Source organism: Tasmannia lanceolata, unplaced genomic scaffold, assembly GCF_043159265.1.
Source record: "Tasmannia lanceolata isolate RefF3 unplaced genomic scaffold, GAP_Taslan_0.1 ptg000008l, whole genome shotgun sequence".
Classification (NCBI taxonomy): domain Eukaryota; kingdom Viridiplantae; phylum Streptophyta; class Magnoliopsida; order Canellales; family Winteraceae; genus Tasmannia; species Tasmannia lanceolata.
This window is the reverse complement of record NW_027518685.1, coordinates 66,956,739-66,983,190: the sequence shown is the minus strand read 5'-3', so window position 1 is coordinate 66,983,190 and position 26,452 is coordinate 66,956,739. Positions and strand designations below refer to the sequence as shown.

The following is a 26,452-nucleotide window of genomic DNA, read 5'->3' as shown; positions in this document are numbered from 1 at the left end:
AGAAAATATGTCGGTGGTGATGGTGGAAAATAGAAAAGAAAGAGATGCTTCAAAGCTCATTGTCGCTTTCCTTAAGATAATATTCGCCCCCACTAGTTTGTGTGCAAGGGTATCATGAATTTGCCTCCAACATACAATGAAGCCTGGTATTATCTATATCTAATGTTTGTTGACGCTTTGTACTAAACGGAAACAAACTCTAAATCACCTTTGGATAAACAAGTATGTGAGACACCGGTTACTGTTTCTGTAGAAAACAGTACACTAGAATGGATTTGTGAAAAGAAAGCAAAGAACAAAGTTGAGAAACATCCAAGAGAGTAATTTTGGCTATGGATTTACTCAAACTCAAGTCCCACAAGTGTAATTTTTGTATTTTATTTCAAAGGCTGCTACTCTTTTAATAGAGTATTTGGCAACCTTTCTGTTTGATTTGCACCCCTACAAGGGCACCTTTTAAAAGCAGGTTGAAATTTGGCCGTTAGATCTCGCCAATCGACGATTCTACAGTCCAGAGCAATCTTGGAGTGATTATTGGTTTGTGTAAAACCTTTGTCCTCACCTCTAACTGTTAGATCAATGATCCACGGTGCGGATTGCACACTTTGGCTTTTGATCGTTGGGACGCGATGGGACATAATCCAACAGTCATCATCACACCTTATCACCCACTAGCCGTTACACCACGATCTGATGCTTTGGATCGCACCCGCTCAAGCACTAGCCATTGGAGCGTGTTGGACCAAAAGATCAACCACCCATATGACCAAAACCATGGCCCAACCCGACCGAGTGGGACCTTGATCGATCCAACGGTTCATTTGCCCACCTACGCGACCGATCCATGGTCAATCTGAGCGATCAACTGATCTTGATTAGATGGCTCATATCAAATCTGGTAAATTTTAAGCGCTCCAATCGCTCCTAGCGATGATGCGAAGTGCACCAAAAGAGCGCCACTAGTGCCCTATAGACCACGCTGCACGTGCGGATGGTGCGTTGCACCGTGTCGTGGGTCCACCTATTGTGCAACAAAACAATAGAGAGAAAGTGGATAACGCTATATATACCATTTTCCAACTCTTTGAACTTCCAATGTGGGCCTATCCCCCCAAAGCACTTTTAACCACTTTTCCAAAGCACCCACTTTTACAAACCAAATGCACTTTTCTATATAAAACCCTTTCAAAACACTTTTACTTCGAAAATACACTGACAGTTATACCACTAACCTGCAGCCAAGAGCCACATCTACTTGCAAAATTCTTGTATGTTACAATGCACAAGAATGTCATATCAACATACATGCAATAATTACCCAGGCTACATGTTAGGGAGTCTCCAAGGAGTTCAATGCTATATTGCAACCAAGAATGAAGAATTTTGCCGACATGCACCCAGATGCCAAGCAAAATCCCTAAGCCTCCCCTGCTTTTGTGCAACCAAACTCACTCTGAGTGTAAGGATGTGAAGATTGAGGGGTGCCATTCTTCCCTTGAGGGTCCCACAGACTGGAGTGATTGAGACCTAGTAATGAGTGATTGAGATGGTCATATGGAGTATATGGCACGGCATAGACATTTGGTGGGGTGTTCTTTTCATGAGAGAAATATAATGGAAGAAAAATTATATGGTGCCCGACCGTCAACTAGTGTCAAGGTGGTACTTCAAAAGTACCACCCTTGATCTTTGATCCAACAGCAGCCTCTTAAAAAGTGGGCTGCTGTTGGATCAAAGATCAAGGGCGGTACATTTTTTACGCTGCTGACGGTCGGGCAACATGTAAAAACTCATAATGGAAACTGAGAAAAAGAAAGTAGATGGGTTTGTGTGTGTGTGTGTGTGTGTGTGTGTGTGTGAGAGAGAGAGAGAGAGAGAGAGAGAGAGAGAGAGAGAGAGAGAAAACCCATGCTCTTTGAAATTGAGAAAAGTAATAGGAATAAAAAGTCGAACCGACCCCACTCCTCCCTAACTCTAATCGCTAAACGGCCTAAAAAATCAAATTGGAAGGTATACAAAATAATTATACTCTCTTGATCATACCCAAAATATCTCTTGGATTTTAGATACGGGAGACTACTTTGAGTCATGTGGGCCTGTTATCAATGAATGTAAGGAGAGACTTACTAACGAGTGATTGAGATGGTCATTTGGCGTATATGACATGACATCCACTATTAAATTTTAATTGTTTAAATCTCTATCAACAAGACTGCTTTTTCACTAGAAGACATTAAAAATAGTCCGACCCGCACTCCACACTATACACAACCGTCTCAATTACTCATCTTCCATCGAAGGATGATAAGTCCCACAAATTAAGATTTTCGATCTTTTGGGAGATGATAAATTCGCACCTCCTGGCAGACTATAACGCTTTCTTACGTGTAAAATGGGTGCAAGTCATCCTACAAGGGGTGTGAATTTATCATCGTCCTTCTCTTATCCTTTCAATAGGAGTGAGAGTCGTCCACAGGAGATGTCCTTTCATTTTCAGTTGGGTCCCATATGCTTTTACTAGTCACAAGCCATCAACGAGGGGATACCTGGCTAGATATTTTATAAAATAATACTTATTGAATTTTATTAAAAGTTAAAATTTAACCATAAGGAATTAAAAAACCTAAAATACCTTTCCTTTTAAATACATCTGCTTGGCACCATCCTTTTAGCGGGCACTTGTTTTTGCTCTGCCCCATACAAATTTTGTATAACTCAACAAATAGGAAATTTATTATGAAAACATAGTTCTAAATTTTAAATATGATGTCAATGCTTAGATATGAGTATTTTTCAAAAAAAGTAGGTCCCACTTTGTTCAAAGATCCAAACCCTTCATATGGATTACCATAACATAAATATGTTGTGCCTCAATAATCATGTCCACGGGATGATCCTAACCCTGGATCAACAGAATGACGAAATTACAGAAAATGGTACAGATCGGAGGGTTAGGATCAACCTAAGGGGATGAATTTTGGGGCACAGCCTACTTACATTAAGGAGACCCAAACGAATTATTTAAATATAGAGGAATGATAGATGCAAGGACGCCCTTGCATAAAGAGCTGGAAAGGTCCCTTGATTTGACCCACAACATTAAGTAAAACCGGCCCTTTTCCAGCGGACCAGCTCTTTATGCAAGGGCAACCTTGCATCTATCATTCTTCATAAATCTGTAAACAAACTTCGGCTCAACTATTTGTTTTTAAAATATAAAAAAACAAACTACTCCTAAGCATTATATAAAAACTCATTCCCATCTGATAATGCTAGGTCATGTGATATGAGTGTCGCTATCTTTTCCTACTTACATGTGTGCATAATCCAGTAATCCACACATAAATATTGTCCATGGGTTATCAACCTAGCATTCTGCATTAAGATATTGAACAATCCAATGGATGGTCTGATTTTGAACAATTATGGATTATAAAATTGAATGTACGATCCGCTTTGAAACAGAATCGAGTTGACTCCCCAAAAATCAGATTGCCAGATTGAAATAGAATCGACTGTAATTTTGGGTGTAAAAGTTTACAGTCGTTATCTCCTTTTGAAAAATTAAAATTTTGCACCTTATTTGTTTTTAGCCGTACCACCATTAAAATCAGGTTGCCAGTTTTGAGCCATGAAAAAAATCCAATCATCATGTATTTCCTTTTTAGGGTCAATTTGTAAAATGGGCATAAAAGTTTACAGTCGTGAATTGTTTACTTTAAAATTTTGCACTTATTTGTTTTTACCTCGTTATCTCCTTTTGAAAAATGCCCAAAGCAACTCTCTCATGACAAAAATACTCATATCTCATAAAAATAACCAAAATACAGCTCGTTAAAAAAATGTAAAACCAGGTGGGTTGTCCTCATTATCAAAACATTGTCGTGGAGATATCAGTCCCTCCAGTTTTAAATATGCAGTTTATATGAAGGCTATTGATTTTGGCACTGCTGTGTTTTGATATTTGCACTAGGTTACCTTGTCTTTTATTTCATAATTTGCTTCTATAGCATTTTATGAAATTGTCATAGCCATTGACAGCTGGTTGAATAGTACAAGACAATGTGAGTATGTGAAATTATCAAAACATTTTCCCAACCGAAATCTTTCTTGTATGCATGCATTACAATATGTATATGCCTGGTTTGGATTGCAGGAATTTTATGAAAAATGAAAGGAAACACTTATCCAATTTTTCCTTCTTTTCCATTGTTTGATTTTATATGAAAAAAATAACTTGAACCTGTTCAATTTTTGGTGAAAAACAAACTTTCAACTTGTGGATAATCCATCGGTAGGTTTGACGGGATTAGTATCATGGACAGGTTTGACGGGATTAGTATCATGGACAGCTCTGTAGTGTTTTGACGGTCTAGATTGACCAAAAGTGTCATCAGCATTTTGTAATATATATATATACCTGCATCTTCTTTAAAGAATTAGAAAATAAATAAATAAAGGTTACACAAAATGATAATGAGCGTGGGACCTACCATCCTTTAATGTAAGGTGAATGAATTATTGATGAGTGATTTAGAGTGTGAGGCACGCTGTGGAAGTATTCTCTTGACTATCATGTTAGACGGATAGAAAAAGAGGGTGTGTAGTCAGAAATGGTGTTCCTCAATTTCGGACCATTCTTTCTTGTGGTGATCGAGGGTGTAAAGTCGAGAACGCTGTTCTTGTAGACCATCTAGAGGCAAAAATAACTTGAACCTATTCAATTTTTAGAGTGTGAGGCACGCAGTGGAAGTATTCTCTTGACTCTCGTGTTAGACGGATAGAGAAAGAGACGACCTTTCCTGTCACAGTTGTGGGTCTCACTCTTTATGAGATGTCACTATTAGTACTCGTTTTTCCCTTATTTGTGAGCTCAGCTTCTACTTTAGACGTTTGGACGGTTTGGATTTATGAACGGTGAGGTGGCGAAGATTGGGAAGACTTTGGATCCATCTTCCACCTTTCCAAGCCAAATTTCTCAAAAAATGTGGATTTTGGCTTGGAGAATAATGCCTTTTCTCTCTCTTTCCTTTTTATACTAGTAATGACACCCCTCCCACTACTCTACAAGGTTGGCAACCATGCACTACTTATTACTATTCTAAGAGGTAAATCAAATGTTTGTCTCCTCCCTATTGAGTAGTTATTGTTGGAGAGAATATGTCGGTGGTGATGGTGGGAAATAGAAAAGAAAGAGATGCTTCAAAGCACGCTGTCGCTTTCCTTAAGATAATATTCGCCCCCACTAGTTAGTGTGCAAGGGGTATCAAGAATTTGCCTCCACAATACAATGAAGCTCGGTGTTATCTATATCTAATGTTTGTTGATGCTTTACACTAAGCAGAAACAAACTCTAAATCACCTTTGGATAAACAAGTATTTGAGGCACCGGTTACTGTTTCTGCAGAAAACAGTACACTAGAATAGATTTGTGAAAAGAAAGCAAAGAACAAAGTTGATAAACTTCCAAGAGAGTAATTTTGGCTATGGATTTACTCAAACTCAAGTCCCACAAGTGTAGTTTTTATATTTTATTTCAAAGGCTGTTATCTACTCTTTTAATAGAGTATTTGGCAACCTTTCTATTTGATTTGCACCCCTACAAGGGTACCTTTTAAAAGCAGGTTGAAATCTGGCCGTTAGATCTCTCCAATCCACGATTCTATAGTCCAGAGCAATCTTGGAGTGATTATTGGTTTGTGTAAAACCTCCGTCCTCCCCTGTAATTGCTAGGTCAATGATCCACGGTGCGGATTGCCCCCTTTGGCTTTTGTTCATTAGGACGCGACGGGACATAATCCAACAATCCTCATCACACCTTATCACCCACTAGTTGTTACACCATGATCTGACGCTTTGGATTGCACCCGCTCAACCACTAGCCGTTGGAGCATGTTGGACCAAAAGATCGACCACCCATATGACCAAAACCATGGCCCAACCCGACCGAGTAGGACCTTGACCGATCCAACGGTTCATTCGGCCACCTACGCGACTGATCCATGGTCAATCCGACCGATCAACTGATCTTGATTAGACAGCTCATACCAAATTTGAAAAATGCCCAAAGCAACTCTCTCATGACAAAAATACTCATATCTCATAAAAATAACCAAAGTACAGCTCGTTAAAAAAATGTAAAACCATGTGGGTTGTCCTCATTATCAAAACATTGTCGTGGAGATATCAGTCCCACCAGTTTTAAATATGCAGTTTATAAGAAGGCTATTGATTTTGGCACTGCTGTGTTTTGATATTTGCACTAGGTTACCTTGTCTTTTATTTCATAATTTGCTTCTATAGCATTTTTTGAAATTGTCATAGCCATTGACAGCTGGTTGAATAGTACAAGACAATATGAGTTAGTGAAATTATCAAAACATTTTCCCAACCGAAATCTTTCTTGCATGCATGTATTACAATCAAGGTTTTAAATTTCAATTTCGTTACCGGTTTTGGACCCCACAAAAATCGAAATTTCGCTCGAAATCCCGACGGACAATTAAAAAGTATATTTTATTCTTATTGAAAATCCCTGAAATTTTGGGATAATTATAAAATAGTTAGAAAATAAAAAAATGGTCGAAATCCCTAAAATTTAGCACGAAATTTCGACCGAAATCTCGAAATTTCTGTCGAAATAATAACACGTTTTAGTTATGTCCCATTTCGGTTTTGGTCTCCACCGAAACCCGAAATTTCAGACCGAAATTTTGGATTTCGGTTGAAATTTAAAACCATGATTGCAATATGTATATGCCATCCACCTTGTTCAATCTGAACCAAATCATCATGGCCCGGTTTGGACTTTGGATTGCAGGAATTTTATGAAAAATGAAAGTAAACACTTATCCAATTTTTCCTTCTTTTCCATTGTTTGATTTTATATGAAAAAAATAACTTGAACCTGTTCAATTTTTGGTGAAAAACAAACTTTCAATTTGTGGATAATCCATCGGTAGGTTTGACGGGATTAGTATCATGGACAGCTCTGTAGTTTTTTGACGGTCTAGATTGACCAAAAGTGTCTTTGATCTAATTCTCATTTAGAGTGTGAGGCACGCAGTGGAAGTATTCTCTTGACTCTCATCTTAGACGGATAGAAAAAGAGACGACCTTTCCTGTCACACTTGTGGGTCTCACTCTTTATGAGATGTCACTATTACTACGCATTTTTTCCTTATTTATGACCTCAGCTTCTACTTTAGACATTTCGACGGTCCAAATTTATGAACGGTGAGGTGGCGAAGACTGGGAAGACTTTGGATCCACCTTCCACCTTTCCTTCTCTACATATATATCTATGTTTAAGTTTAGAGTGAAACTACAGCCGAGCTTTTAGTTTGGAGTTTGGAGTTCGGAGATAAACTTGTTAAAAATATGAGGGGTTTACATGCGTTTAATATTGTTGGGGTGTTGTTGTTTGTGAGTGTGTGTTGCTGCTTTTACGGGGGCCAAGCATGTTTGGAGGAAGAGAGAAAAGCTCTCTTGCAATTGAAAGACTCCATCAACGACTATCCAAATAATGCTACTTATCCTGTCTTGGAAGATTGGGTTGGAGAGGATTGCTGTCAATGGGGGGATGTATCATGCTCTAATTCTTCATCTCGCGTGATAGGAATCGACCTTTTCAAAGCAAGGTATCCTTTGATACGAATCGACCTTGCAGGTGCAAGGTATCCTTATTGGTTTGAATTGTGGTATCCTAATGCTACTCTGTTTGCCCAATTCAAAGAATTGGAGTCACTAGATTTGGGGTTTAATCGGATCGGTGGATGGGTTATGCCAGAAGGTAATGCTCGTTTCCTCCAATTTTATAAAATACTTCCTCAAATTGCATAAAAACCCTCAATCTCTTTTCTTAGGCAATTCAAAGATATTGATGGATGTTTAGCAAATCAGATTTTTCTTTTACTTCATTACCGGCATGAGGCCCATATATTTTTTATTATTATAATAAAGGGGGAGGAAATATAGTCATCAACACCTCACTCTCTCATCGTCTCTTCCTTTTTGCAGGGTTCATTCAAATGAAAAACTTAAAGATATTGCGTCTTGGGGATAATATGCTAAACCAAAGCAGCCAATCCTTGTCAGGTATCGAGTCTAGATTGAATCTTACAAACTCACACACATACAAAAATTCCAATAAATATTTAGTGGAGTAAGAGTCGATAGAATCATATTCTAACAACATGCTTTGGATGGAAATTGAATCATGTTTATGATATGTATGAAACATCATCTATTCTTTACTTCTTTGTTTTCTCATTTGTAAAATGCTTGTTTTCACTATAATTTGCTCATTTCTTGCATGATTATGTGGTTTGAAAAACCTACTATATTTGGATCTTAGCTACAACAATTTTGAAGCAGTTCCATCGTGTCTGCTGAGCAATCTCTCTGCATTGGAAGAATTGTTCTTATATGGGAATAACCTGAAAGGAGACTTACCTGGTATTCTGCATTTTGCCATTTCATTTATGTGTTAGTTGAAGCAGTGTGAAAAATCAAAGAGTAGATTTTTTCCATTTAGAATTAGTGATGTGGAACAGGTGAGTAGGAAATGGGTCTTAAGCTGAAAAACTTTAATCTCTATAGACTGAGGTATTTTAGGTCAAAATTCAAGTTTAATTTTTAGAGAAACACCACACTCTATCTTGGAACATTGTAATGAATGAGGATTTATCAATAACAACTCATGAAAGAACATGTTTCTATTTTTCTTGGCCCACTGACCGCTTAGGGAAATGATCGGATCTGATTTTGCTCACTATGGATGCAGAACTGATTTAGTAGGTGGAAGCTAAAGGAGATTCCTTAATTTCTCTTCACACTTGTCATCTGAACATAGAAATGACATGAGATGGGAAGATCCTTGCAGATTCAAAGTTGACTTGAAAGAGAAATTTTACAAGCGTGGGACTGATTACATTCAAAGAAATTCAAGATAAAGGAGATGAAATGGAGCACCTTACCTTTGAAAACGGCCAAAAATGAAACTCCTTATTTATAGAGGAAGAGAAGTCTACTAGAAGTTGCTGCCATCTTATGACAGCTCAAGCCAGCTGGCTTGCTGAGGTGGCATTCCACATGGCTTCTTGTAAGGCTCCCAATCATGTGGTCCCTTCTTGCCCAAAGGCCCCCCTTCTCGCCTTCTCTAAGCTCCCAATTGAGTGACACATGGTGTGTTCTTGTGCTTTAACGCCTTTTAACAATCAGTCATCCCAACCGACTATGCCCTACCATCCTTTCTACCCGATATTGCCTCTCATATGACAACATTGACATTACTACATTTAACCCCCTGTACGCATAAAGGAAAGTAAAAATACGACTACTCTATGCTAAAAAGAAACCCGCGCTCCTCGAACTCTCCACCTTCAAAAGAGCATTCCCTAAAGCTCACGTCTTTCTCCAGGCAGACTTGACACAGGTTCTGGATGCCCTTCGCCCGGGGCCGATCTGTGTCAACACCTTGCCTCGTTGTCAATGGTGTATCGCACCACCTGGCTACTTCTGATAGTGCCTTGTCTTTATCTCCATCTTGAATTTCAAGTAAGTTTTATGTCCCAAGGCTATCCTCACGAATCAAATGTTTTTTCCATAATGTTCTATCATGATCCAGAAAAGGATCGTGAATGAAAAGCTCTATTAAGTCAAAATGGTCCCTTGTCATCCCAAGATCCAGGACGTCCACTACCCACACCCCTGGGCACAATATGGTCGTCCTCTGCAAATGCCATCCATTCTCCATCATCCTCTATGAAGTGTTCCTTGTATGTACGACATCAGACTGACAATCCTCCGAAATCTCAACTTGTGTACCACTATCCTCACAAATCTCACTTTGTGTGTCAAACTCCCCTGTCTCGAATCTATCATCAACCTGCTCATTGTACACACATCAATTGATGTAGATTGCCACGTTTAGATCAAATTGTCATACTAGTTCCCAAAGGTTAGCGGAAAACTCTGAAGATCTGATCTTCAAGACTTGGATCTAAATGCAAAGCTTTCAACAACAGTGATGAAGTTTGATCTACTCACTCTTCATAAATGAGTTTTAGAATTCTGGTCAGGCTGAGGCTTCGCTATCACTATATTCTTTGTGAAATTAATGCTCACGAATGTATAATACTGCTCAGATTGAAGATTCTTCTAACCAAGGACTTTTGATTCTTTGGGATTCATTTGTGTTTCAGTGATGGAAGATGCAAAGCAATCTCAGATTTGCAAGCTCCAGGTTGAAACAAACTCCTTCAATGATTGCTCCTTAGTAAACTCAATTTGGCTAGATCCATTCACTTGTTGTTTGACAATAGCTAGGTGGATTGGAGTTCAGCGAGGTTTCCTTCACTCTCTGAACTGGTTCGAGTTTATTGTGAAGAGGAGAAGTAGATCCAAAGAAGATATTAAGAAGTATCAAATTGGTAACTGAATACCTTCAGCTCTGAGTTCTCCTGTTCTAGGAAACTCAGATCTAGCACTTGAACCCAAGTATTGGAGGGGGGAAAATAAAAATCAGAGAGAATGAGCAATAGGACCTAGAACTTGTAGAATTCCAGAGTGGAGAGCCGGAACTTGTAGATCCGGAATGCCTTTCTATTCAGGTGGACCGAAGCTCAGCTTCAGAAAACTATCGCCTCAAGCCAGGATACGACAAGCAGGTGGCAGCTCAAACTCCACATAATTGATTTTCATGATAACATAGCACGCTGTCTTTTCTCCTTCCAGCTCAAAATGGATCAAAGGTTCATCAATACCAATTCTCAAATACCTGTTTGGATCGAACAACCAAAAAGCATAGAATTTTCTCAAAAACAGAGTGTCAGTGGTACTCTGTTTCTTTGTTCTTCTAGAATATAAGAAACAAAAGTTGAATCCTTTAAGATCAAGTGGATTTGTTGTTTTGTAGAGATGTAAGAAGATAATAAGTATAGGATCCACAATACTTGTTGTTAACAGTTAGCACTCTGTATTCCATTAAGACGAATTATCAGTTTTCCCAAAGACGAATTATCTACCATTAAGTAGTGTATAAACACAGTGGTTTTATTGCCTCCTAGATGACTCCTTTCCCCATTTCAATTCTGTTCAAGGAAGGCTTTCGAAATTGCATGAAAAACATGAATAGATTCCTTCATTTTCTATTTTGATCTATTAGATCTTTATGAGGAAAGATCTCAGAGATGAAGTCCAGCAATGAAAGCAGAGAGGACCGAATGGATTGCACGTCCAGAACAAAGCGAAAAAGAACACTTATGGAATCGAACAACGAGGCTCTCCTCCAATTGCTAAATCTCTAAAACTCTAAGTCTAATGAAAACCAAGAGAATTCCTCAAGTATCCTAATAAGCTGCAGTTCGTGTGATGGGGATGGTTTTCCTGGTATGATCCAAGGAACAAAAACAATGGAGGCAGAGCAATGTGTGATGCTCTGTTTTTTTATTCTATGAATAAATTCAATGGAAAACTGTAAAACTCTCAATGGAGGAAATATGATCGACCAAAGAAGAAGGACTTTGTCACTCCTTGATGTGCTTGTCATGAGGCTTTCCATTTGAGTTGCTTGTGGAGTAATCTCATATTGACCTAAACTTAATCCACAATACTAACAAGCGAATCATTAGATTATAAATTTCAATCAATTTGGGTTTGGGATCAATCAAAACAGGGGTGATCGTTGAACCATTGGGCTTACAAAATTTCCGCAAATTTGGTGGACTTTTCGACAATTTCTGTGGAAATTTTGGTGGACATCTTTAAAATTTCGATGGGAATATTTAAAATCTAGGTGGAAATCTTGTAAATAAGCATGAAAATGAAATTTTGGAATTTCAATGAAACCGTGTAAAACAAATGACTCATTGTGAATTTTGTTTCGGTCTTGGCCGAATTCCGAAATTTCGGCTGAAATTTAAAACCATGCCACCAGTCTGATGTCTTGGAAAGCAGCCCTCACTTCCGCTTTGTTAGATTCCTTGATACCAAAAGGCCCAGGGAAGGCTCGCTTAGTATCACCAGTCTTGTCTCTAATAAGGCCTCCGATGCCGGTCAAACCTGGGTTGCCAAAGCTAGAACCATTGAAATTTAGCTTCAAACAACCAGGGTGTGAGTGACTTTTTTAGCATTTTTCATAGAAGTGATATAGAAATTTGTGTTAGTATCTAAGTCAAATAAAAAATGTGGAAAATTGATCGTACCTCTTGCCATGATGATCATATTGACATTGCTTTATGATATGTGCTACTATTGAAAATGCTCCTATCTTCGAGTATTGTTGATCACTGGAATGATTTTGCAATATAGCCAAGTTATGATGCTCAGATCAATAGAATCTTTGGCCTTACCTTTGGATACATAAGTCCCTTTAACCTTTTGCGTTAAAGGATCGCTAAGGGGGGGGTGAATTTATTGTGAAGCGGGGTGAATTATCAGTGCCCTTTCACTTTCACCTGTATTTTCCAAAAAAATTCCTGTTTTGGAAGTGTTTTCAAGTCCTTTATGAGATGACCTAATTATTGCTAGTCCCACGCCACATGAAAATCAAATCCATAAGATAGATAAACTTTCGATCACCTACGATTGAAAAAATTTCTTTATGGAAGTTGGAGTAGGCGGTTGTTTATGGAGATTTTGGTTATTGAAAAAATTCTTAAGAGGATGAGAACAATGACCTATGATGAAGAGAGGGCTTCTTTCAATGACCCAACCGATAAAGAGATGTTGGGAGATCTTCTCCGGGAGCAATGGAAACTATTTAAGCTAAAGAGCCAAGATTGCCCTTGGAAACTTTATAGCCTCTATGGGACAGACACGGTCAAAAGACACCCACTCGCCGTTGCATAAACATCCTTTCTTCAAACTAATCTTGAACGAAGAAAGAGTGGTGAGGAGGCAGAACTGGGAAGCTAACAAGGTGGTGGGCATCCAGCTGGTGGGGGAAATGATTGCTAGCAAAAAAAATTCCTGGATTCTTGGATCGGGTTCCGGAGGATCTCCTCATTGAAATGCCGGATTTCCAAATCCAGCACATCCTGGAGGAGTTGGAGAAGTGCTCGGCATAGGTGATCCGTCTAAAGATGAGTTGCTGCTGGAATTTTCTGAAAGTAGGGTGGTTTCCATAGCGTTAGGGACATTGTCAGAATCTTAGGTCTTTTTGGTAACATAAGTAAACTTGCGGAGGTTTAGAGGTAGTCTTTGGGTATTCGAGGTACTTAGGATTCCTGGTCGCAACCCTTGTAAAGATGTTTGAAAGATTGAAATAAATTGTCATTTAAAAAAAAAAAAAAACTTTCGGTCACCAGATAGATCAACAATATTGATCTCATGCAGAAGGTACACGTGGGAGCAAAAAAAGCTATAGTTAGGAAAGATTCATCTTTTAGCGAGATAATAAATGCACCTTGTCACGCCTCGACCCCACGTTGTAAATATTGTTCGATTCTGGGTCTTCTACCCTCCTCGGTTTTATTTTCCAATAGCACTAACCGAGTCTGACCCACTCCACGGGGCCCGCCCCTTGGAGATGCTGAAAACACATCTACATATGAAGAAGGAGAATCCACATATATAGTCTAGGAACATTCTGTCGCTTTTCGATGTGGGATCTTACACACCTCATTGTTATACGAGGGACATACCTCCTTAGATCTCTGTTTTGAAAAAAAAAGGCGATGGTGGACATTGATCGAATGGAAAACAGCGGAGCATGGCCCCACTGTTTTGCACTCATGCATAGCATGGGCCCCCGAATTCTAGTCTAATATATGTTAGAATATATCATATCCATTAAGATCTGACCGTTGGATTATTGGGTACTGATTAATTAATTATTTAGATTAAGAAACTTAGTTGATTAGGAGTACTTCGCCATAGTTCTTATCCTTATTACTTACTATATTGAAGAGAATTCAATGTATAAGAGCATTCCTTCATCCTTCCAGGACAGAAAGTGCCTGTGTTCTTGTGGAATAGAGTTAAATAACACTCGATCTTTAGAAATGTTTCCCCATTTTTAGATTGTGAATTGTAGAAAAAAAATCTTAGGAGTAGTCACTACAACAATAAGCACATATTTAGTTATATCTCTAAGTATATTTGCTACGTTTTCATCTTAAATTTCCATTATTACATTAGGAAACTGAGTTTCCTTCTAATTTCAATTCCTTGGGCAAGATCCATATGCTAGTTAAAATTATTTTTTTCCCCTTACCTTGTTCCTCATCCTTCGAATTCTAGAGTTGGATATTGTAGACACCCCAGTTTGACAGGACATAATTCCCCAAAATCGAATAAGTTCCCGAAACCCGAACCCCATAAATCGACCCAAGTCGCACCCCAACCCAGGTCTTGAGACAGTTTCAATTTCCATACAGGCATTTTTTTGGTTAATTTATTACGGCACTTAATTAGAAATTTAACCTGTGTGTCTCAGTCGGAATTCCAAAAGACCTCTTTCTTCCATAAATGTCCATTGCCTCTTTGAATTCCCTAACGCATGTAAATGGGAAACACATGCAAATGAGAAAGTGTAAGAGTCGCACAATTCTTTTCGACTTTGTTTCACAATTTGCCTTTTAAACGCTAACGAAATAAACGGATTAGATCAATCAAAGGTGTGACTCTCATGTCCACCAACTTCCCTGCGATGATGCCTGCATGCCTCAAAGCCCCAACTTGCCTCCATAGTAGTTTTATATTATGTGTGGGCCAATGGACCCGCATTCCATTTCTTTTTTTGCATAATTTGTCCAAGAAAAAAATTATTTTTAATAGCATTGATCAACATATGAGCATCAGTTGAATGACTTGGATAGCCAAAAAATGGACCCCACCTTACAACAAAAATATGTTGTTTTAGCTAAAACCGAATAGACAATTTTCACTAGTTCAAGAAAAAAAAGGTAAAAGACAGCTTCTAAGTCCTAGATGGGCGTATGTGGTACGTAGAATAACATAACAAAAATATTTGGGGATGTCCTCCTACTTATGTGGAAGGAGGGAAATCACTTCTCATACAAAACATGAAGCATTCGTGTCAGATCTTTTCTTATAGTATTGAGGCAGAGTTTGTTCCATGCTACAAGACTGCGATACAGGCACTATGGTTGTAGAATTTTATTACAAGGCTTGGAGTCGTACACTCATATCTCTAGGCTATATCTTATTTATTGGGATAATGCTACAGTAGGTTTCTTCTCTAAGGAGAAAGAAGAGTGACAATGACAATAAGCATAATTACTTAAAGTATCATATTGTTAGGGAGAACGTTAGGGATCATCATTTGGGTATTAAGTACATATACACTGTGATGATAGTTGCATACCAAGTGACAAAAAAGGCTTCCATACATATCACATAAGGGGCATGTAGAGCATATGGGATTCTGTTATGTTTGAGACAATCGTGAAAGAATATACTAAAAAAATATGGAGATGCTAACCAATCAAGCCTTGTTTTAAGGATCCTACTAAAAGAAGCCAAAGCTTTGATATATATTTAGAGGCCTTAATCTGAAAAATGGGATCTCAGTTAGGCATAAGACTTGGACAGTATGGATTGACTTATGATGGTCAACTTGATCAACGGTCTTGATTACACCCCTGACCATATGTGGAACTTAATGTTGACCCTAGGCTTCTTCCTAACCATGACCACTCAAAGTAATAACATAATTAGTCCTGTAAACATGTGGAGATGATATGAGATGAGTCGAAAACATATCGACACTTTATAGATAGAGAAACGTCACTTCGATTGGTCCCAATTTTGCTATGAATTAGATTTTCAAAATCTCTATATTTTGCTCTCCGACCAACAATAAGAGGCAACATCTTCCCGCCCACGTATTCAAATGATACCACATCCTTTAGAGTGCCGTCGATGTGTAAGACAAAAGAAGCCCTTCGTTCCTCTCTCCTGTAAAGACAAAATTAAACATTGATTAGAAGTTGTTTAAAGCAATTTAAATGTGCTAAAAATGGAAAGAGAGGAGAATGGAAAGGGAAGTACATACATTTCCATGGAAGGGAGGTTAGTATTTGTTGCAATGCAATAGAATGGTACTTTGGAGTGAACCAATCGAATGGTGGTTTATGCCCCTACAAAGGAAGCAATGGAATGGGGTGTAAACAAATAATGTGTGAGGTGTAAACAAATAATGTGTGAGAAATTATTGATTTAAACCATTGATATTTGAAAAATGAGGGATTTTCTCAACTGAGTTCTAAATTATTAGGCGTTTAAAACAATGATATCTCACACATTATTGGTTTAAACAATTGATTGTGGGGTGTAAACCAATAATGTGTGAGAAATTATTGATTAAAACCATTGATATTTGAAAAATTAGAGGTTTTCTCAACTGAGTTCTAAAATATAAGTGGTTTAAACCAATGATATCTTACACATCATTGGTTTAAACAATTGATTGTGTGGTGTAAACCACTAATCTGTGAGAAATTATTGATTTAAACAATTGATATTTGAACAATTAGAGGTTTTCTCAACTGAGTTCTAAAATATTACTGGTTTAAACCAATGATATCTCACACATTATTGGTTTAAACAATTGATTGTGGGGTGTAAACCAATAATGTGTGAGAAATTATTGATTAAAACCATTCATATTTGAAAAATTAGAGGTTTTCTCAACTGAGTTCTAAAATATCAGTGGTTTAAACCAATGATATCTCACACATTATTGGTTTAAACAATTGATTGTGGTTTGTAAACCAATAATCTGTGAGAAATTATTGATTTAAACATTTGATATTTGAAAATTTAGAGGTTTTCTCAACTGAGTTATAAAATATTAGTGGTTTAAATCAATGATATCTCACACATTATTGGTTTAAACAATTGATTGTGGAGTGTAAACCAATAATCTGTGAGAAATTATTGATTTAAACCATTGATATTTGAAAATTTAGAGGTTTTCTCAACTGAGTTATAAAATATTAGTGGTTTAAACCAATGATATCTCACACATTATTGGTTTAAACAATTGATTGTTCAAACTTTAGGGTTGTAAACCAGTAATCTGTGGGAAATTATTGATTTAAACCATTGATATTTGAAAAAGTAGCTGTTTTCTCAACTCAGTTCTAAAATTTTAGGTGTTTAAACCAATAATATCTCACACATTATTGGTTTAAACAATTGATTGTTCAAACTTTAGGGGTATAACCAATAATCTGTAAGAAATTATTGATTTAAACCATTGATATTTGAAACATTAGGGATTTTCTCAACTGTGTTATAAAATATTAGTGGTTTAAACCAATGATATATAACACATTATTGATTTAAACAATTGATTGTCCAAACTTTAGAGGTGTAAACTAATAATCTGTTACAAATTATTGATTTAAACCATTGATATTTGAAAAATTAGGTGTTTTCTCAACTGACTTCTAAAGTATTAGTGGTTTAAACCAATGATATCTCACACATTATTGGTTTAAACAATTGATTGTGTTGTCTAAACCAATAATCTGAGAGAAATTGTTGATTTAAACCATTGATATTTGAAAAATTAGAGGTTTTCTCAACTGAGTTCTAAAATATTAGTGGTTTAAACCAATGATATCTCAACTTCTTACAAACTGTAGGTTTAAACTATTGATTTTGCAGAAATTAGGAATTTTCCAATTGATTTTCTAAAAATTTGTGGTTTAAACTATACAGATTATGGGTTTAAAAATAAATTTCTGAGAAACTATTGCTTCTTTGAAAAATTACAACTGATTTCAATATATTAAGGGTTTCAAAAAATGATTTTTCACAAATATTGATTTAAACCATTTTTTCCAAAACTTAGTGATTTAAACCATTGATCTTTGACAAAAGTGAAGGAGAAAGTCACAGTGAGGCCATTTCCAAAAAAAAAAAAACCCATTTCAAGAAAATAAAGTTACAGTGAGAGGGGTACCAACCTCTTTTGTGCCGGTGGCAAGGAGAGAGAGGACCGGCGAGAGAGGTAGAGAAGACCGCCGGAGAGAGAGAGAGAGAGAGAGAGAGAGAGAGAGAGAGAGAGAGAGAGGTGGGTGGGTGTATACTGTAAAGTGCTTTAGGTTTCTCAAATTTAAATTTCCAACAGCTGAAAGTAATCATCATAGCCTCTAATTTGATTTGATAGGGGGAGAGAGAGAGAGGGAGAGAGAGAGAGAGAGAGGGAGAGGGAGAGAGAAATACGTATGTAAGGGTATTCTCGTCAAAGTCACTCTATATTGGTCATTTACAACACTCCCCGCTTGACACGTCATTATCAAATTAAAGCCCTTTTTTTGGTCATTTTCTCTTAATAAAATTCAATAAGTACTATTTTATAAAATATGTAGTCAGATATTCCCTCGTTGATGGCTTATGACTAGTAAAAGCATATGGGACCCAACTGAAAATGAAAGGACATCTCATGTGGACGACTCTCACTCCTATGAAAAGGACAACAGAAGGGCGATGCTAAATTCGCACCCCTTTTAGGATGATTCGCACCCCTATTACACGTAAAAAAGTGTTATATTCTGCCAGGAGGTGCGAATTTATCGTCTCCCAAAAGATCAAAAATCTTAATTTGTGGGACCTATCATCCTTGGATGGAAGATTATGAATAATTGAGACGGTTGTGTCTAGTGTGGAGTTCGGGTCGGATTGTATTTAATGTCTTCTAGTGAAAAAGCAGTCTTGTTGATAGAGATTTAAACAATTAAAATTTAATAGTCGATGTCGTGTCATATATGCCACATGACCATCTCAATCACTCGTTAATAAGTCTCTCCTTACATTCATTGATAACAGGCCCACATGACTCAAAGTAGTCTCCACGGTATCTAAAATCCAAGAGATATTTTGGGTATGATCAAGAGAGTATAATTATTTTGTTTACCTTCCAATTTGATTTTGTAGGCCGTTTAACGATTGGAGTTAGGAAGGAGTGGGGTCGGTTCCAATTTGATTTTTTAGGCCATTTAGCGATTGGAGTTAAGGAGGAGTGGGGTCGGTTCAACTTTTTATTCTTATTACTTTTCTCAATTTCAATGAGCATGGGTTGCCTTCTCTCTCTCTCTCTCTCTCTCTCTCTCTCTCTCTCACACACCTACATACTTTCTTTTTCTCAGTTTCCATTATGAGTTTTTATATGTTGCCCGACCGTCAAGCAGCGTAAAAAATGTACCGCCCTTGATCTTTGATCCAACAACAGCCCACTATTTAAGAGGCTGCTGTTGGATCAAAGGTGGTACTTTTGAAGTACCACCTTGACGCTACTTGACGGTAGGGCACCATATAATTTCTCTTCCATTATATTCCTATAATGAAAAGAACACCCCACCAAATGTCTATGACGTGCCATATACTCCATATGACCATCTCAATCACTCAATATTAGGTCTCAATCACTCCAGTCTGTGGGACCGTCGAGGGAAGAATGGCACCCCTTGATCTCCACATCCTTACAATCATAGTGAGTTTGGTTGCACAAAAGCAGGGGAGGCTTAGGGATTTTGCTTGGCATCTGGGTGTCATGTCAGCAAAATTCTTCATTCTTGGTTGCAATATAGCATTGAACTCCTTGGAGACTCCCTAACATGTCGCCTGGGTAATTATTGCATGTATGTTGATATGACATTCTTGTGCATTGTAACATACAAGAATTTTGCTTGCAGATGTGGCTCTTGGCTGTAGGTTAGTGTAGACACCCTATTTTGCTCTACCTTAATCGATAAAGAAATTAGGGTTTGTTTTCCGTCGGTTTTCCAATGTCTTTCTTTCCCGCATCCGTTTGTTACATTTCTAAATATTTTTGGTCGTTTCCGTCGTGTTTCGCATTTTCCAGCTAAATGTTGAGAAGGATTATTCAGAAAAATCTAAACTAGGGAGAATTTGTACCCGTTTGGTGGGCCCGCATTGAACATTTGTTTAAAATCGAATCAACCGGGGGCCCACATTGTGGGGCCCGCGTTGTGGGGCCTCAGTGGGGCCTCTTGTGAGGCCTCTTGTGAAGAGCAATGATGATAGCTCTCCACTAAGACAACATGATGGGCCCTCCACTAAGAGCAATAATGATGGGCTCTCCACTAAGAAACATGATGGGCCCTCCACTAAGAGCAATAATGATGGACTCTCCACTAAGAAACATGATGGGCCCTCCACTAAGAGCAATAATGATGGACTCTCCACTAAGAAACATGATGGGCCCTCCACTAAGAACAATAATGATGGATTCTCCACTAAGAGGGACAACATGATGAGCTCTCCACCAACATATCTCTCTCTCTCTCTTTCTCTCCCTATATATATCTCCCTTCCCATCCATAAGAGAGAAGGAGGAAAAAAAAATAGATTTATCTTCCATTATCTCTTGATCTTCCATGATCTCTTCTAATCACTCCCTCCAATCCCTTTCCTCAATATATTCTTCCATCCCTCTCCCTAATATTCTTCTTCCATTATCTCTTCACTCCCTCAATCACTCCCTCTAAACACTCCAGAGAAAGCGAAAGACGGCGGAGCGGATCGGCGGCGGCAGGATTTTTTATATTTTTTTGGATTGGGCGGAGATCTTCACCACAGGTAGGTGCATTGTTCTCAAAATATTTCTGTATTTTTCCGAATTTTTCTGATTTTTTCCGCAAATTGTGTTTTAAAAATGGAAAACTCTTCAAAAAACATCTTTTGACGAAGAAAAATTAAATTATATACCAAACAGATTCTAAAATTAATGAAATTTCGTGGGAAAATAATATGTTACTGATTCATTTTACCATGAATTTGTAAAGATTTTTGGAGTTTATTTGGTATATTATTTAATATTTTCTTTGAAACTTATCAGATTTTAGGAGAATTTTTACTAACATCAGATCATCATTAAAATTCATAAAATTTTTACAGTAGTCTTATCTTCCATATTACGTGTTACTGTAAACTTTTCGTGTGATTTGGATCTGTTTTAATATGGGATGTAGTGTTAATTTATAATCTGGTCTGGAAATTGTAAAATCCGATATTGGTAGTAAATAATTTCTAAAATTCATGAAAATCTCACTGCATGCTATTTTGATTCATATAGTATTTCTGTAGAAATTTCATAGAATTTAGAGTTATATGTCTACTAGTTTATGTGTTAATTGTGCAATCTGGACATTTAATGGTTTAATCAAGATTAAATGTGAATTTAATGTAAAAATATGCAAAACTCATCCTGTAAGCTACATACATTTTCATCTTGCTGCTGTAGAAATTTCAAATCATTTCGAATTTATTTCCAACAATTTCACTTGTAAAACCGCTCATATGCTTAAAATTGATAAAATCCATGGAAAATTCGAAATTAATTGAAAATCATATAAAAATTCCTAAAGAACTTTAAAATTCTGTCACATGTTCACTCCTTAATCCATTGAAACAGAAATTTTAGGATCTTTAGATTTTCCTGGAAAAATGGCCCGTGCATCCATAATCGTATCCCAATTGCAACTTGATCTTTGACAATTTGAATATTTAAGTTATAGCATGTTGTTGGCTCCGAGGTTAGTGTCCACGGAAATCCTGAGATTCTGCCAGGCAATAAGATGCTATAACCTAAGTATTAAATTGCACAAGGAAAGAGCGCACGATTCCCTCCTTTGGATGCCATTCAAGGCCGAAATTGGTGAACCCTAGAACCATTGGTAATCCTTAAATGTCTAGAAACTGAAAATCTTCGAAATCTGAAACTCATTAACCTCGAGAACTTAAATCGATTTATCTTGTGTCTTTCGGAACCATTGGATTATGGTTTCCAATCTAAGAACCATTAGAGCACAATTTAGGAACACTGGTGTCGTGCCGTGTCCTAGGTTTTAGGGAGTCCTAGAGTTAGGAGTCCAGCCTCATCACGGACGCTTGCTATGAATAGCAACCGTACCATAGGTCTAGTTACACTAGTCACCCGATCTTTCCCTAGGACAAGCCTAGTAAACTAGGATGTAGGCAAAACCTGCATTAGTCTAAGGGACAACTTGCATTCAGATAAGAATCATATAGCATCTTAGATGAAATCCTAAGATAATAAAATCCTCAACTTGAATTAAATAATTCCTCTTAAAACTGTTGAAACAGTCAAATCCGTCTAAGTCGGTGTCCTAGTTGAGTTAGGCATATGTAGCTTAGCTTAGGTGCACCGAACTACGTCGACTTTGATCCCAGTGAGGCTTGGGTACGTAGGCAGCTTGGATGTCTGATGGCATACCACCCGCGAGTCGGCACCACAACAAATTGTGGTGTTTTGTATATTAATTTTCTTGTAAATGCTTAATCAAATCACTTAGGATTTTTCATGAAATTAGAATTTTAGGAGAACTTTCACCTAGATTGAATCCAGACAAATTAAGAAATCAAGATACACATTTAGGATTCACATTGAAATTAGATCATAGGATGCATGTCACTTAGTTCGCACAATAACATAGAGTTGAATGAGCCATTTAAAATAAATTTAAAAGAGTTAGCTTTTGGAATCGAAGACCGACTATCGGGCAAGAATGGTGCATGTGGTGGACAACTCCCCATACCTTCCATTCTCGTAACCAGGTAGCGAGTCTAGATTTCTGGTTAATTATGGGTCCTAGATCCCACATCTAGGTGGCGACTCTGTCAATCTCTTTCGTGTGGAATTCGGATTGCCGTAGTGATCCCAAGTTCACAGGAAAGACGAATTCAAATCAACAAATAAAATGCACACGCCAATCGCGTGGGAACGAGAGACCAAGAGAGAGCGCGCGGCGGCTCGCGCCCCACGCCCCTCTCGCGGGATCATGTCCCACAGTCTGGCGACTCTGCTGGGGACCACCTAACTTCATTAAAATTTCAAAAGATAATTCATTTGAATTTAATTTAACTGGCTCATAAAAACTCTATACTTGTTAGATTAGTTTGTCTCGTTTTATTTTCTCATCATATTTTACTCGAACTTAATTTAACAAAACCTGAAGGCATCATAGATTGCGCGAACTTATTGCACACACTTACATCACTTGCATCTAAACCCTTTCATTTCACATGCACACACGTCCTATTTTAGGAACCCGGAGTGTTATCTAGCATGGTTGACTGGGATTTCATCACCTGGTGCCTCTGTGCTAGAGAAGCATTCCACCCTTAGCCTAATACCTTTATGGTGCGTAAACGGATCTCTTGTTCACGTACTGATACGCCGGACACTGGTACAGTATATCGAACATGGATTCGCGCTAAGGGGACTCTTGGCCTTACCCCTAGATTAACCCACACATGCATGCAGTATACGAACACATGTGCACCACATGTGTGAGCCTAGTTTAGGATATCTTACCCATTTGTGTCTAGATTAGGCCGTAGTCCATCTTCCAATGGCTACGATCGGTCCTAGGTACACAAACAAAGTCATGAGTCGAGATCCTCTCTCCACTCCGCTAGATTAGGATTAGGGTTGATGCCTTCAGGTAACACTGTTAAAATGTGCGAAGACTAAAAACTTTTCCTTTGGGGTTAGGATATAAATCCCATCATTTCCAAAGATCTCATAGGATTAGTTATTCTTGATCTACCCGTTGAAAGTAATCCTATGCAATCTCACATTTTGATCATGTGTCTATCATTCGTCTCTTGTGGGATTCGATTGTGTCTTCATTGGCGGAAATTGTGTCTCAATCATTTGATCGTGCAATCTTGATGATCCAATCTTGCCTGTACCCTTGATCTCTTCCTCCTCTAGGGGCTACCTTTTTCAAGAATATTTCTGCTAAATCCTTCAGAGTTTACTCTCATAATCCTTGAACTAAGGGCATTCCCCTCATCATTTGGATTCATTCTATTGTCCCAATTACTTGCTTAAATGTGTAATATTTTTCAGTCATTGAGAAGAAACACTCCATGAATGTCAAGCTCATATACCTCGTGTTCATTATTTCCATGACAGGGCACTAAACACCATAGCTAACCCTACTATTCCTTGGGTTCGGATCTCTTCTCGATTGCAGAGGAAATCTGTCTCCCCGCCACCTTCTCTGAGGACCCCAGCATCTCCTTCTTTCCCATCCTCATCCTCCCCAATGGCAGAAAACCAGAACAGTAGTCTTCCACCCGCTGCTATTACCGATACTCTCACCTTGATTCTCCGGCAGCTTCAAGAACTCAAAGAAGAGAACCAAGTTATCAAGGCCCAGCTTTCTGAAAAGTTGGGGCCATCGTTGTCCAAAGATAAAGGGTCCATGCACCATACAGTTACTTCAGCCGCACCTGCCCAGCCAGTGTTCATTCCTATCCCTGACAAAACTGAAGAAGATTTTGAAAAAGAGCAGTACAGCGAAGATCGCAGTAGGCCTTCTCAGTCCATGGTTGATAAAGTAGTTATGGAGAAATTAGAAAGTCTTACCAGGAAGGTTCAGGACATTCAGTTTCAGGACCAGGGTGGTTTCAATCCAAGTGACCTCACACTGTTCCCAGAAATCCGTCTCCCAGCCAATTTTCAAATGCCGGACTTTGATAAATATGATGGTGTGGGTTGTCCAATCACACATTTGCAAATGTTCACCATCATGTGTCAACCTCAAGGCTTATCTTCTGAGCAAATGGCTCAATTGTTCCCGGTTTCCCTAACCAAGGTTGCCAGGAGGTGGTTCATGGTCTTGGACAAGACTCGTTACAGGACATGGAAGGATATCGGCGAGCAGTTCATCAGGCAATTCAAATATGATGACGGGACAGAAATCACCAGAAAGGATTTGGAAAGGACAAAGCAAGACTTGAGGGAATCATTTCTGACCTTTGTGAAAAGATGGAGGAGAATAGCAGCTCAGATGATGGAGCGCCCTTCTGAGGAAGAGCAGGTCCAAATAATCATGAAAAATATTTCCCCCCAGCTCCAGTATCACATGTCGTTGCAGTATTATCCGGACTTCAAACACTTTATCGTGGCAGGCACCCAAATAGAGGAGGCTATGGCTCAAGGTGTGTTCAACCGAAGTAACCCGAATACCAAAGAATTCAGGAAGCCTCCATCAGCTGAAATTAATAACCTTTCCCGCTCCAAGCCTCAGCCTTCAAAACCTCAGAACCCCATGGTGATGGATTATACCCAACCTGCTGTCGCACCTCGGCCACAGGCCCAGACAGAATTTACCCCTCTCCCCCTTCCGCCATCTGAGATACTCAAGGAGTGTTTAGCCTCAGGTCGCATAATCCTACCCGACATTAGGGCTCTTCCTAATCCTTTACCAGCAAATTGGCGAACAGATCAACACTGCGAATACCATAGAAATTCTGGCCATCTCACTGATAATTGCATTGCCCTAAAATTCAGAATCCAGAGGTTGCTCGACAATAAAAGCCTTGTGTTTGAGCCAAGTCCCGTTGCTACCAATAACCCATTACCGAATCATGCAGTACTGCCGCCAGCCGTTCGCAATGCTTAAATAACTGAAGGCTCAAAGGGGCACAGGTCCGGTTGCAATGAAAAGAATCAGAAGTTGAAAGTACCATTTATGAGCCAGCTTTCGCCGAGCCTCCAAAGCTAGACAGTTGCAGCAGTTAAAGTTTTAGTCATTTACTATTTTATGTTGAGTCAGTCACCATGGTCAGTACAATTGTTGAGTCCGGTTTTACAGTTCAAGGTTAATGCCTAGTCCAGGCAAGTTATCGTTTGCTTTTCTCTTTATTCAGAGTTGTGAATCCTGAGCATGTTCAGGATAGGTCGTCAGATGTAATAGCCTTTCCTTTAAATAAAATTTCAAGTTTCAATAGTTCACTTGTGTCTGTTTCTTAAGTATGCTTCTGATCTTAAAGTAAGACTCCCTCCTCAAATGAGGACAAAATTGGCGAAACTCCACTTGAGTCACAACAATTACTTGAACAAGAGGAGGAGCGCCAATCTCAGCCTTTCAAAGATGAAATTAAAGTGGTAAACACTGGCACTGAAACCTTGATCCAGTAAATGCCGATTGAAAATACATTACCCTCTGAAAAGTGTGAAGAATTGGTAAACCCATTTTGAGGATAAAAAGATGGTCCGGTAAGTGTTACCATTAATGCCAAGAGAAAGACCCAGATAGAAGGTTCAAGAAAGAATGAAGTGAATATCATATGCTATGCAAGGGGCATGGAGTGGAAACAACTTTCATATTTCCAATCAATGACCTTGGTTCTCAAATTCATAACATGAAGCCATCAAATTCGAGATAAGAAGTTCAAGAGCAAGCATTGAAAAGTGATCATCAGATATCAAGAGTTACAAATCCATAGATGGAGGATGTCGAAGAACAAGTTTCGCTCTATGAAAGTCGAAGGCACGTATTAGAATCTTGAAAGAAGAAGATTTATTATCTCTTACCTGGAAATGCCGTCAAACTCCGTAAAAAAAAAGAAAAAGAAAATAAAAAAATAAATAATCAGTACCAGAGGGACTCTAGTAAACTAGATCGACTCCCAATCT

At 38.3% G+C, this 26,452-nt stretch overlaps 1 protein-coding gene across 2 annotated transcripts; it reads left to right on the top strand.

Annotated features, from left to right (window-relative positions):
* The first annotated feature begins 7,332 nt into the window (after window positions 1-7,332).
* Window positions 7,333-11,290, top strand: LOC143883759 (receptor-like protein 56). 2 transcript variants are annotated; one of them, XM_077387078.1, is made up of 3 exons: window positions 7,333-7,792; window positions 8,020-8,097; window positions 11,168-11,290. In XM_077387078.1, the coding sequence occupies exons 1-3, from the start codon at window positions 7,381-7,383 to the stop codon at window positions 11,194-11,196; spliced, it is 519 nt and encodes a 172-aa protein (XP_077243193.1). In that variant the 5' UTR covers window positions 7,333-7,380; the 3' UTR covers window positions 11,197-11,290. The 2 variants fall into 2 exon arrangements, with proteins under 2 accessions (XP_077243193.1, XP_077243192.1); XM_077387077.1 differs by lacking the exon at window positions 11,168-11,290 and adding an exon at window positions 10,206-10,496.
* The last annotated feature ends 15,162 nt before the right edge of the window (window positions 11,291-26,452 follow it).

Bases quoted from the DNA above. Each gene is read 5' to 3' on its own strand.
- LOC143883759 (XM_077387077.1), top strand. From the start codon at position 7,381: ATGAGGGGTTTACATGCGTTTAATATTGTTGGGGTGTTGTTGTTTGTG. The intron at 7,793-8,019 runs GTAATGCTCGTT...TCCTTTTTGCAG, and splicing joins TGGATGGGTTATGCCAGAAG to GGTTCATTCAAATGAAAAAC. The intron at 8,098-10,205 runs GTATCGAGTCTA...TTTGTGTTTCAG, and splicing joins AAGCAGCCAATCCTTGTCAG to TGATGGAAGATGCAAAGCAA.